The 12,938-nt window shown below is 50.6% G+C and overlaps 1 protein-coding gene across 4 annotated transcripts in view; it reads left to right on the top strand.

The window, feature by feature from the left end:
• LOC147729517 (rac GTPase-activating protein 1-like) overlaps positions 1 to 12,938 on the top strand; it is a 390,363-nt gene that overhangs the window by 209,136 nt on the left and 168,289 nt on the right. For all 4 annotated transcript variants that reach the window (XM_086954407.1, XM_086954409.1, XM_086954408.1 and 1 more), the window contains exon 10: positions 3,842 to 3,978. In XM_086954407.1, the coding sequence (XP_086810533.1) occupies positions 3,842 to 3,978 (137 nt within the window). The remainder of the gene's footprint in view (positions 1 to 3,841; positions 3,979 to 12,938) is intronic.

The following is a 12,938-nucleotide window of genomic DNA, read 5'->3' as shown; positions in this document are numbered from 1 at the left end:
CTCTGTCCCTCACCACCCCTTGTTGTAAATATTTTTGTCCACCCTAAGCGTGGAAGGGTATTCTCAGATGTGAGACCCTTGCTCATTGCACCATCAGGATTCAAGCAAACCAGGCCGAAGACGGCTGTAATGCCAGAAACCGGTCCCCGGGAGCTTGTTTCCTTCCCAGTGTAAGAATTGGCTTTTGTAGTTTGGGTTGCCCTGTTCCCATCATGCACTGGAACAGGAACAGACTAATTTGCATACAGCCAGGTTCTGAAACTGGGATGGTGCAGTGAGCTAAAAAACGGTGTTGGATCTAGCCCTGATCTCTTGACTGGGTGAGAGCTTTCTGCTTAATTCAGAGACTCCGTCCCTCACCACCCCTTGTTGTAAATATTCATTTTGCAAAGGCCGCACCCGCTGCGCGCATCCGCTGCGGGTCCTGGCGGAGTGCTCCATAAGAGGCGAAGTGGGAGGGAGTTGCAGCTGGGAGGTGGGAGCGGGGCGGCGAATGGGAAGGGATACAGAAGGCAAAGTGGGCATGGCCGCAATGAGCAGCGGTGGATTTGGGGGGGAGAGACAGCGGCAAGGGCGCTGGAGAGCCCAACAGTAGGATCGAAGCAGGGGAAAAAATGGGGGGCAAAGCCTAACAAAACAGCGCAAAATGCGGGGGGATCACAGAGAGGGCGAACAGAAATACAGTGAGGGAAAAAACAGTAAAGTGGCAGCAGCAGTCAGCCACAATTCAGGAAGGACCTCAAGACCTGGCTCTTCCAGTGAACCACAGTGCCCAGTCGGACCTGCAACCCCCCACATCCCCCTGCCCACAAATCCCTAGAGCTTTGAGACCATTTCGGGTGAGTAGCCGCACTTAACAAGTACTGATTGATTGATTTGGGAGGAATGCACTGCACCGTTGAGCACACTCCCTGGAAGCAAGGGGCAGATCAGGTACAGTGCCATTGGATTTTGTGAAATTGATTTGGGTGAAGAGGGATGCACTGCACCAATGAACAGGTGAACAGATTCCCTGCAGGCAAAGGCTGAGTCATGCAGTGCAACTGAGGCAGTAAACCCTGCTTGGGAGCACTGCCCGAGGTGTCAGCAGATGCCTACACCTGCTGCACTGACACACTGAAATAGGTGAGTCAGCAGATGCCTGCACTTCGTCGCGACCTGATGCCGGTGTTCGACCTATTGAAAGTTCGTCAATTACTCTGCGTGCGAAGATGAAAAAGGAAACGTTAGCCACTGAATCCCTGCTCATATGCAACCAAAGTGCATTGGCCATGAAGGGTTGCCAACTCCGCCTAGTTTGTACCCCGCATCGTGCTCTTGCCCAACCCTCCGGGAGTACGGACGATGAGCTTTCCGTCGCCTCCTCCCCACTCACGCTCACATTATTAACCCATACCTGTGCCCGTTAACTGTAAATCCACTCTCCTGCAAGATTACTGCTTAGTCTTGGATCACTCCTCTTAGATACGAGCTCCTCCTGTAATAATTAGTTACAATCCTCTCCCAGTCCTTTCACCCGCCCAGTGGTGACACTCTTTACGCTGCCGCTAGCTCCACTGTTGTGTGCCCCTATACCCTGTACCTGCTGGAGACAAGCAGGACAGGGCATGCCAGCTCACAAAGTTGCCCTCCAAGATGGGCTTGTATCTTCACAGCACGCTGGGGACACAAAAACAGGCGTTAATGCACCATATAACCTCCAATGCACAAGGTGCGCCCCCTATACCACACCTTCCTCCAGGCCTCGTTAGTACTGGTTACCTGCACCGGTGCAAAGGGGCACTGTCAAAACACTACTCAATTAGGTACTACCTTCTACCTAAACCCTGTGACTCCCTTAACATGTTGTGCCCTCCCCTTAATTCGTATAAGCGCAGAGTGCATAGAGAGGCCCAAGAGCTCTCGCGGACCCCACTGCATTACTGCGTGTGCCTTGCTGAGCCGTGTAGATTTATAAAACTCCCCATGTATCCCGATTGTCTGCCCAACCGAAGTGGAACATTAGGGCTTGCAGTGGCGTCATAATGGTCTCCGCCTACTCCCGCGACCCACAGCAGTTTCCCGGTCCAGTTGTGGTATTCACCGTACTACATAATATTAGACCCATGCTAACCCGGCCGGGCCCTAATAACGGCTCCAGTCTGTTATCAGTGCACTGACCACCTGGCAGGGCCACCCCCCGCAACAGCGAAATTCATGGTGCCGTTTGGGACAATGCCCTCTATACCTATTTTACCAGCAGGGGTGGAAGTGGAGGGCCCCAGCATCGCCCAGGCCCCTGTGCCTCGTCGCGGGAAGAGCGAGGCATGATCGATCTATAGATGAGGGCTGAGCGGGAAAGGGGGCTTTGCAATGCTCGCTTCACCCCCCCATACACCCTCTGGCAATAAGATCACAATCACACCACAATGCTAGACCCCCGCAGCTCCTTCTCTTTTTATCATGCCTCAGTGGGACCTTAATTTGGTCCCCACATTCTTGATGTGTGCTCCTTTCATGCCTCTTCTCAATTGTACCCTCCAGCTGCTCACGATTAAAACCTATTTTCTCGTAGCAATTACATCGGCCTGGAGGGTGAGCAAGCTGCAGGCTTTGTCTTACAAGCCACCACTCTTTTCCATTTATCCAGACAAACTGGTGCTTTATACTAGGACCTCTTTCCTGCTGAAAGTGGTAACACCATTTTGTGCGGGCCAATCTGTCCCCTTGCTAACTTTGAACGCTCCGCCACATCACTCAAAGGAAGAGGAGCACCTCCACTGTCTAGACACAAAAAGAGCATTGCTGTTCTAACTTGGCCTCACACGAGAGTTCCAGATGGATGACAAACTCACCTTGGGTTAAGTTGGTGCGAAGAAAGGTCGGGCGGTGCAGAAACAGACCTTTTCTCGATGGGCTGTTCTCTGCATCAAGATCTGCAATGCACTGGCAAAGATAGTCTTCTGACGGCGGCTTACAAGCTCATTCAACCAGAATTAAAGCTGAAACCACTGCATTACCATGTGCAGTCCCAGTCCAGGACCTCTGTAAGGCAGCAATGTGGGTTTCCCTGCACACATTTGCCAAGCATTACTACCTGGACAGTAACTTCCACAGGGATGGGCATTTCGTCCGTTTGGTCCTGCAGCACTTCTTAGCATTTATGTCAAGAGTAAAAGTACAGAGAGCCCCTCCAGGAGCAGCCTTCCTGCTGCACAGCCCATACACCAACCACCACTCTCACTCATCCAACATTTCACAGTATCACCATGCACCAACATTCAGCACCACACTCGCACTGGCTGAGCAGCAGGTATAACAGTCTCACATCCCTCCCTGTCCTAGTGACAACTCTAGCGTCCCTCCCAGCCCCAATGTCCATGCCTCACTGTCCTGTGTCCACACCTCACTGTCCCGTGTCCCCTCCTCATGAATCTGTCTGTCCACACCTTGCATCCCTCCCTGCCCCAGTGTCCATGCCTAGTGCCTCCCTGTCCCAGTTTCCACGTCTCACGTGCCTCTGTCCCAGTGTCCATGCTTCGCGTCCCTACCTGCCCCAGTGTCTATGCCTAGCATGTCTCCCCTTCGGTATACAGGCCTCGTGTGCCTCCCTGTCATAGTGTCCACACCTTTCGTCCCTCCCTGCCCCAGTGTACACATCATTCGTCCCTCTCTGTCCCAGTGTCCTTGGCTTGTATATCTCCTGTCCCAATGTGTATGCCATGCATGGTTGAGGAGCAGGGCTACGACTGGCCATTGACACGTGATTGGCTGTTGTAAAGTATCTCATGCAGTTACTCGCTGTAATGTAAGCACTTTACTGTCTTAATCTATACATTCATCCTTCCTTCCCACACTGCAGGGCGAACCTCCATGTGGATGAGCATTGAGGACGAGACGTTGCCACACATTGAAGCGACCGTGTTGGAGCCGGGAGACCAAACCCAAGTTCAAGCAGAGTCCGTACCCCCTCGGAAACATGTCTTCGTCTCCAAGACGGTGAGAAGATGTCTTTCTTTACTCTGGAGTGGAGGAGGGCCTCCTGGTGTGGGGTGAGAAGCCAGTGCGTCTGAGGCCAGAGGTGTATCCGTCCACTTTCACCTCTCAGACACTTGAAAATCTACCACCTCTGGTGTGAACTTAAGACTTGTTTTATTTTGTTAGGATACGACAATACAATGCAATACAACGAGGGTCTTTATTCCATCTCCCCCTGGGATAGGTGTCCTTTCAGCTCACCAGTAGCCTGCTACCCTCTTGCTGACTTATCGCTTGCCTCTTTCTGTTTGTGCTTTCCCTGCTCTTTTCTTGCCCTCTTTTTGCTTTTCTGCTAGTTTCTTGCCCTCTGTTTTGCTTTTTCTGCTAGTCTCTTGCCCTCTTCAAGCAGTTTCCCTCCTCCCTCCACCCAGCGCTCATCCTGTCCCCCAGGACACCCTCCTTGGTGGACTTCAGAAAGAAACACAAGACCTGGGCTTTCGATGGAGAACTTGCACCCCAGAGCCGAGATCCCTTTAAGTGGGGCTGTGCTGCGCTCAACAAATGCTGGTTGATGATACCAAGGCATCTATGGAGCGTGCGGCTGCTCCAGAAGGGGCGTCCCAGTGTTAACGGAAGGACTGCCTTAAAGAAACGGAAGGAATATAAGCATTACACAGGTGGGTCTTTAAGACTTCCCTGAAGATATTTTCTGAGGGCGCACGGAGAAGGGTGGATGGAAGCGTATTCCAGAGTTTAGACATCCAGAAGGTGAAGGACCTCCCACCACGTCTAGCCCTGGGGCTCCTCGGGATGTGCAGGAGCCTCTGGGAGTGAGGCCTGATGGATCTTCTCTGGTGGTACTGCTTGAGTCTGCATCTCGATTACAGAGGTCCCTTGTTCTCCAAGGCTCTATAAGCCAAAATAACGCCATGAATTTGAGGCGACTGCTCACAGGGAGCAAGGGAAGCTGGCGAAGATGTGCAGACACCAATTGCTGAATCGGGGTCTTGAGAATGAGGCGAGCGATGGCCGATGCGAAAGGTACGCAGGCAAACCCAGGTAGAGACTGGTGGCATAGTCCAATTTAGAGGTGACCAGAGCATGGACAACAGTCTTACGGGAATTCACAGGCACCAACTGGAGCATCCTTCTCAGTGATTTCAGCATAGCAAAACGGCTAGCCGAGACCGCTTTGACCGGCAGTACAAACGATAGGGCTGAGTCGAATTAGACGCCCAGATTCCAATCGCAGGCCAAATTGCCAAAGGATCCCAGCTACTCCACGCATTACCCAAAGCACAAAATCAGGCATGGCTCAGGGTCCCCTCTCGGGCCTCCCAACCTGTTCTTATCCTGAGACACTTCTTGGTGGCTTTAAAAAGTCAGTGATTGAATTAATAATCCATGTCTCCAACTATTGTTTGTTTTTCATTATCTGTCATTAGTCGGCTCCTCTCTATAGTAAAAACAAACTAGCACCAACGTGTGAAAACAACTTGAAACGTGTAAACTTTTTGAGGAGCTTTCTAAATGCAACTCATACCAAGATTTTCTTGATGTTTTGCTACTCATAAGTAAATTCTCTTTATGCTAGCTTTTTTGTTTTTTTTAAACTAACACCTAAACTTTCCGAATTGAGGATAAAAAGAAAACGCCGAAAGATAGGGGGAACAAAAGCAGTTTCTAGGCATGTGGACACATTAATCAGTTTTGTTCATTTTGTTGACCAGTTGACACCGCAGCAGTGCTTAATTTTAACCGGTGGTTTCCAAGGCTCAGCACCAGCACTTAATTGTCAACACCAACACTTATGACAGTCTGCCACCTGGTGGTGCAGTTTAGAGATGAGCACAAGAACTTCTGTTCTTTACTACAATACACATTAAACTGACTATTACCTGCCGCCCAAGCCATTCTTATATGTTTGGGGGCCTGGAACAGTCAGATTGGTCGCACTTGTAGGAGTTGTGATTGTGTTGGTACTGTCATTGGCAGCGCTGGCAGGAGCACTGGGTGTAGCAAGGAGCTGTGTCCTCCTGACGAGGACCCTGACACTTATTTATTTTTTACAAGTTAAGCACTGCACACCTTTAATCAGCCGAGGGACCAGCCAAGCTCACGGGGACCTTTTTTGGCCCGCCAGACAGTTGTCTTTCCTCATCTCTAGGAGCAGACTCTAGAGTTCCCCATGTTTTCTCATGAGCAGCGCCTATGTTGTATTACAAATATGCTCCCACCGCCCACAGTAGAAAATGGAGTTCTTCAGAAATACAGACTGTCAATGGCGTAGGAATGGGGTGGAGGTGTGTGCGGGCCGGTGGGTGGGGGCTGCCCCCGGTGTCATCACTGTTTAAACACATATTTTTGCCATTTTGTCAAGCCAGGGGTGACAAACTTTCCTCACCGGGTACCACCTGACCTTGCTACGCCATTGCAGACTGTTCCAACACTTTCAAAATTGTGCTGGCAGCCAAGAACCATGTTGTGAAAAGGCGGTGAAAGTACGGGCATTGTTACGGGTGGGTCTGACATTCCATGGAAAAAGCCTTTTTGATTTTTCTTAATATCTTGGCTGCTGTTTGAATCTGTACTAAACTTTCCCACAAAAGTACATTTACATTGGATTGTACTTGCCAACTTCCGGACAGATCCATCAAGTGGAACCCAGAAAAGGGGATCCCAAAATTGGCATTTCTCATTTTTACTCCTGTAGGATTCTTTGCTCTTCAATACAGAAAAAAACAGCTGAAGACAATTACACCAAAATGTCATGAAGGTAGAGCTTTTCTCAAGGAAGTGCAATAGCCTAGTTTGGTGCAAATTTGTTGTGCGGTTTTCGGCAAGTTCGCTTTTTAAAAGTGTCGAGTTGGGCATGAAGAGACATTTTATAAATATATGGAAGTTCATCTTCAGAATTCACAAACTGTTGGGGCCATTATTACAGGACCTGGAGACTCTGTCCCCATTTCCTGGAAAAAAAATTGAAAGGGCATACCAGGGGGCTGTGTAAGTACTCTGACCCCCTATATCGATTTTGCTTCTAGGTTCGCAGTCCCCCTACATTGGAGCCCTGAGTTCTGCAAATCCCTGCTCGGAATTGTGAAAACAGTGCACGTTTTATAGCCGGGTACTGCAAACCCAGGGCAAGGTTCACTACAGCCGGGTACTGCAAACGCAGGGCAAGCTTTACTACAGCCGGGTACTGCAAACCCAGGGCAAGCTTTACTACAGCCGGGTACTGCAAACCCAGGGCAAGCCCAAAAGAGTCACTTAATGATTCTAAAAACATTGTTGCACTGCCTGGGGGGGTGATAAATCAAGCCTCCTGAGGAGGAGGTATCATTTAACTTAATAGAAAAGCCAAGTCCCTCTACTCCTTTGAGGAAACTAAATTAAAAGTGTTGCATTTCATATGGTTTCTCAGCACCACAGCCACTCCTCCTCCTCTCCCTTTCAATCTGTCCTGCCTGAAAATAGTATAGCCAGATGGAAGAGCTATTGCTAAATCTGGGTTACTATTATCGGTTAGCCATGTCTCAGTTATAAAAAGGCAATCTAATTCCAAATCCAGGATAAGATCATTTATACCTTGACTATGGCTACCCATGGACCGTGCATTACTCAGTCCCCATTTAAAATTTACAATGCTGGCAACAGTATTGATTGGGGGAACTTTTGTCTTGACTGAGGACCAAGGCGAGTTCCAATTACAAAACCTACATGAGACTGGCCCCCTTACCTTATTCATATCAATCCTGCAGGGACAGCCAATTCCCGTGTTGGTAGGCCCACGGGCAGGGTCCATTGTAAGCATAAGGTAGGACCAGCCCTGATGTGGGACTCGTAGACATGGTTCCGGAATCCTGCCTGTGGTATGGGTCCAATAAACTTATCCTATATCCAATGATAAAATACACAAGATGATGGACGGAATGTTGCACAATGGCAAAACATTCACCACCAGTCACAGATCTGGGTTTAATCCATTGTTATTTTGCTCACCAAGCCACCCCAGTTCAGACATGGCCATGTGCAAATCAGTCTTGACCCTGTGCCTCATGGGAACAGTCCAGCCCGAACTGCCAAGCCATGTCTTCCCTGGACCGGAATCAAGCATCCTAGGACCGGTTTCTGGCTATCAGCCGTCTTCAGCCAGGATAGCTTAACTCCAGTGGCGTAGTAAGCAAAATAAAGATGGATTAAACCCACATCTGTGACTGGGGGTGAATGTTTTGCCATTGTGCAACATTCCGTCCGTCATCCTGCGTGTTTTGCTGTTCACCTTATGTGGGAAGGGTATGCCCACACATGGGTCCCATGCTTACTAAGCCACTGGAGTCAAGCTATCCTGGCTGAAGACAGCTGATAGCCAGAACCGGTCCTAGGATGCTTGATTCCAGTCCAATGAAGACTTGGCTTGGCAGTTCGGGCTGGACTGTTCCCATGAAGCACAGGATCAAGACCGATTTGCATATGGCCATGTCTGAACTGGGGTGGCTTGGTGTTAGACCTGGCACCTTGGCGTGAGTCTCCCTTCCACTTTTTACTGATGTGCCTCAGATGTTTCGCTGGTGTTAGCTGCTCAGGGCGCTGTCACTGCCAATCAGTGCCGCAATGCAAGTGCTCCCAATGTAAAGTGTATACACGTAATTGATTTCCATAATTGGCTTTTTGGATTTAATATCAGTCCCCAGTAAAGTGCACCCGGAGTGCCAGGGCTTGTAAATACCAATATGGCTCGTGGGCCTGCAGCGCGGGTTGCGCCACCCACAGAAGCCGCCTTCGAAAATGTCTGAGGTCTGCCACTGCAGAACCTGCGTGCAGTCTGGTACTGTCATGCTGGCTGGGTAAGGGCACACACTTGCCAGCCTCTTACCCTTCCCTTTACTGCATATACGTCACCCCTTTGGTAGGCCCACAGGCAGGGTGCATTGTAAGCATAAGGTAGGACAAGCCCTGATGTGTGTGGCATGTCCTAAATAGTGAATTACAGCCATTCTCGTTTTTCACTATTGCAAGGCTACCTGTTCTCGTAGGCCAGAATGGACTGCTGGATTATTACACTCTATAATCCCAGTAGACTCAGGGAACATGGTAGGAAGTCGAGTTTAGTATGCCTGAACTCAGAATAATAAAAGACATCTTTTAGTAAAGTTTATTTTAATATCCTGTGTTTGCAAATGCTACTTTTAGAAAGTTAGCATTGGCTTGCCTAACCATCTCAACCTGCCACTGCGCTTATGTGTATTTGCTGTCTGGTTTATGTGAGTGACAGGGCTGGGGGAAGACAGATGGTGAATAGAAAGATTACACCAGGATGGGTGGGGAGAGTGCCCCTTGACTCTGAACAGGGCTGTGCTCTGCCACCTCAATGCTGGCTCCGCCCCCTGGGGAGTGGCTGACGACTCTGCCCTACACCTTGTAAGAATAGAGGGGAAGACTGTCAACAGAGTACTCCTGGACTGCACTTGTCATCACAATGCTGGCTCCACCTCCTGCGGAGCGTCTGCTGGGCCTGCCCTGCTCACTGAAGGAAAACAAAGTGCTCAAGAGCTGTGATGGGCTATGCAACGGCCCCCCTAGCCTGAACGAACAAAAGAAACTGTGTATAAAAAGAGGAGCTCTGCTCCTACCAAATCAGATCCTGTTTTGACCACGAAGAACTTCTGCCCGACTAGAAGGACCAGGAGAAGTTGAAGGAGGAAAGACTATCTCTAAACTGGGAGACTGGCCTGCTGTTGGTGGCTTGCTGAGAAAGGAGAGGAAAAGACCAGAAAGGATTTTGTAGACTTGTGCCTGAAACTATCTCCAAGAGCTTGATCTGAGCTTGCCCCCTGAACTGAACCCCAGGACCAGTGGGTTCAATTCTGCCTGTGATCGTCTGCTGCTGGGCCCTTGTGTTCTATTCCCTTGCCGGAGTCGTGACTCGGGTGCCCTCGCCCCTCCTAAAGTCGTGACAGCTCGGAGACTGGCCGCCCCTGCCCACTGAGAGCTCCGCTCGAGTTAGAGTCGCTCTCTCCCCGCTGGGCCGGGCCGCCCGCTCTCCTGTCACCTCGCCTGTTACGGAGCGCGTTGTGCGCCACTCACCCTCTCCCGCCCGGAATCTGCAAGGAGCGCATCTGATAGCCTCGGACGGTCCGTACGCCGATACGTACCTGACTGTCTCGCTTTGCCCTCCTGCATACCAAGGTCCGTGCCGCACCTCAGTACGTCCGGTACCGGAGGCCCGGTGCTGCACCCGCCTGCCTAAGAACAACGCACCACCCAGATCTACAGGTACGGTCTGGCGTACTAAGAAGTACGTCCCGCATGCCCCAGACCCCGGATTGCCCGCAACCCTCAACATTGTCCCACTCACCCGCCTCGCACCTCCAGGGGGGCTTCGAGCCGGATAATTCCTCAGAGAATGGCTGTCCCCGTCCCGGGTCCGCCCTCACCCGAGGCCGCGTCTGAAGTGCCTCGGACACCCACAACAAGGTACACTTGAACTCTATCCCGAGTTCACATCGGATCCAGGGTCCGCAGCGTTTGTTTTCCCCGTAGTCAGTCATTCACCAACGGGTCGCTTCACCAGTGCGAAGTGCACATCGACCCCCAGCGTACCTTGCGGACAAGAAAACTAAAGAACTTTTGCCTATTTAAATCTGGTGGCCTCCTTCGCTAAATGTTATACATGGTCTTGTGATAATTCTGCTACTGAGTATTTTAATATAAAGCTACGTATTTTTGATACAAAACCTACGACTGGTGTCCATTTGTGGTGGGTCATTATATTTTACTGTATGTGGTCATAAATGCTTAACTCAACTATCGCCCTGAGAATTAGCCTTGTCTGCTTGCACCACACTACCTAGAGGGTGAGCGAGGGTTATTTCTAAGGAGTAGTTCTCTTACCCTGACTAGAGGAGAGGGCCCCTGTTTGTCACAAGTGCATACCTGTGCCAACCAGAGACCCCCCCCCCCCGAGTCTAAAATTGGTGGCAGTGGTGGGATTTCGAATTTGCATTTGATTTATGTACAGTGAATTATTGATCACCACGTAGTGAGAGCAGACCTATAACGTAGCCACAGATTTATTGTCTTTTTTAATTTTGCTAAGAAATCTCCTCTCATCATCATGATGCCTGGCTCACTCCCTGCTGAAAGAGCGCTCTCCATAATCTCTGGAATTGACGAAGTCAATTGGGAAGACCAGGGACTGGAGGGGTACACAGTGGACCAGCTGAGGGGCTACTGCAAGAAGTTCAGAGTTGCCTACTCGGGATGCACCAGGAAGATCCAATTCGTAAAGGCGCTGAGGGCCTGGAAGGAATTGAGGGATACCGAAAACGCGGCAGCCGTGGAACCGCCAGAGAGCCTTGTCGATGTGACCAGGGACCTGCCATCAGACGAGCTGGCGGACAGGGCAGCAACGAGAGCACACGAGATGGATATGGCGAAAATAAATGGACAGATAGAAATGGAGAAACAAAGATTGGCAAGATTGTAGAAGAAACTCCAAATGGAGCATGATATGAGATTGAAGGATTTGTAGCTGAAAGCCAAAAGTTTGGGCCCAACTCCCTCTGGCGGCAGCACAACACTGGTGCAGGTAGAGTTAAGGGTGTACATGCCTAAGGATGTAGTCAAGGAATACTTTAAGGGGGATGACATAGGGCAGTGGTTCCGGGTTTACGAAGTACCCATATCCTCCCACCGGGTCCCTGAGAGAGACTGGGGATTCGGGTTGTGGGGGAAGTTCCTTAGCGAGGGACGGGACACACTGCTAGATTTACCATCTGAGGTCTACAATTCTTACACCCACATGAAAGAGGCCTTAGTGACCAGGTTTGGGTTAATTCCTGAAATGTATCGACAGATTTAGGGGTTGTACTAAGATTCCTGGGATTACCTATGTGGAGTATGTAACCTTTTTCTGCAGAGCACTGGATGGTTGGATAAAGGGTAGCAAAGTGAATGATTTTCAAGGGCTTCTTGATTTAATGGCATGGGAGCACTTGTCCAGTAATTGTTTTCCTGAGCTACGCCAGCACCTGATTGATAGCAAGCTGACCAACCCGAGGAAGCTTGCTGAGGAAGCGGACCGCTGGCTCAGCACCAGGGTCCACAAGGGTCACGTGGGAGACTCAGCCAAAGGTGGGCAGGGCCCCCAGTAGAAGAGTGGGGGGGGACAAACAAAAACAGAAAGGGTTCCAACGAGGCCCCCAAAGTAATCCCCAAGGGAACCAAGGGAAAGGTTCTCAGCCTCCCCTACCCCCGAAGCAGAACTGGGCCCGACTGGTAAACCTGTTCAGAGAGGGCCCATCACCTGTTACATGTGTGGCGACCTTGGTCACTTTGCCACTGATCCGAAGTGTCGCCTATTTGGAAAACCCGCACCCACTGGTGCTCCACCCCGGCAAATAGCTAGTGTCAATTTGGGGGAGGAAGTAGCCGTCCAAGGTGGGGGGGGGGATCACGTTCAGATGACCCTAGTCTCGGTAGGAGACAGTGAGATGGTTCCCGAGAACTACTTACCCTCTAACACTAAGAAATATGGGCAAGTAGTAACCATCAATGGAAAGAAAATAGAGGCTCTTAGAGACACGGGAGCAAATGTGACTGCAGCCCGGCAGCAACTGGCGTCTCAAGAGCAGGTTGTACCACCCCATGCCTACTGTAGGGTTGTCAATGCTGACCATTCCGAGAGTCGTTGTCCAATGGCTCACGTTCCCTTCGAGTGGGGGGGAGGTCTCTGGTACTCTGCAGGTTGCTGTGAGAAACACCATGCCTGTAGACTGTTTGCTAGTGAACGACTTGGAGTACTCCCCTTGGGGAAATGTGGAAAAAACAACCAATCTGCGCATGGTGGGTTTACTGATTGGGCGTGCATGACCACCCGGTCAATGGCAGCCAGTAGGGGTGATGAAGAGATCCTGGAGCCTGACGGAGAGGCCCAGGAACCGTCCTTAGAGGAAGGGCGCAGGAGGCGCGGGAGACCG

This window comes from Lissotriton vulgaris, chromosome 2_1 (genome assembly GCF_964263255.1).
Source record: "Lissotriton vulgaris chromosome 2_1, aLisVul1.2, whole genome shotgun sequence".
In the NCBI taxonomy this organism is placed as follows: domain Eukaryota; kingdom Metazoa; phylum Chordata; class Amphibia; order Caudata; family Salamandridae; genus Lissotriton; species Lissotriton vulgaris.
The sequence above is the reverse complement of the archived record's forward strand: the minus strand, read 5'-3'. Positions and strand labels throughout refer to the sequence as shown.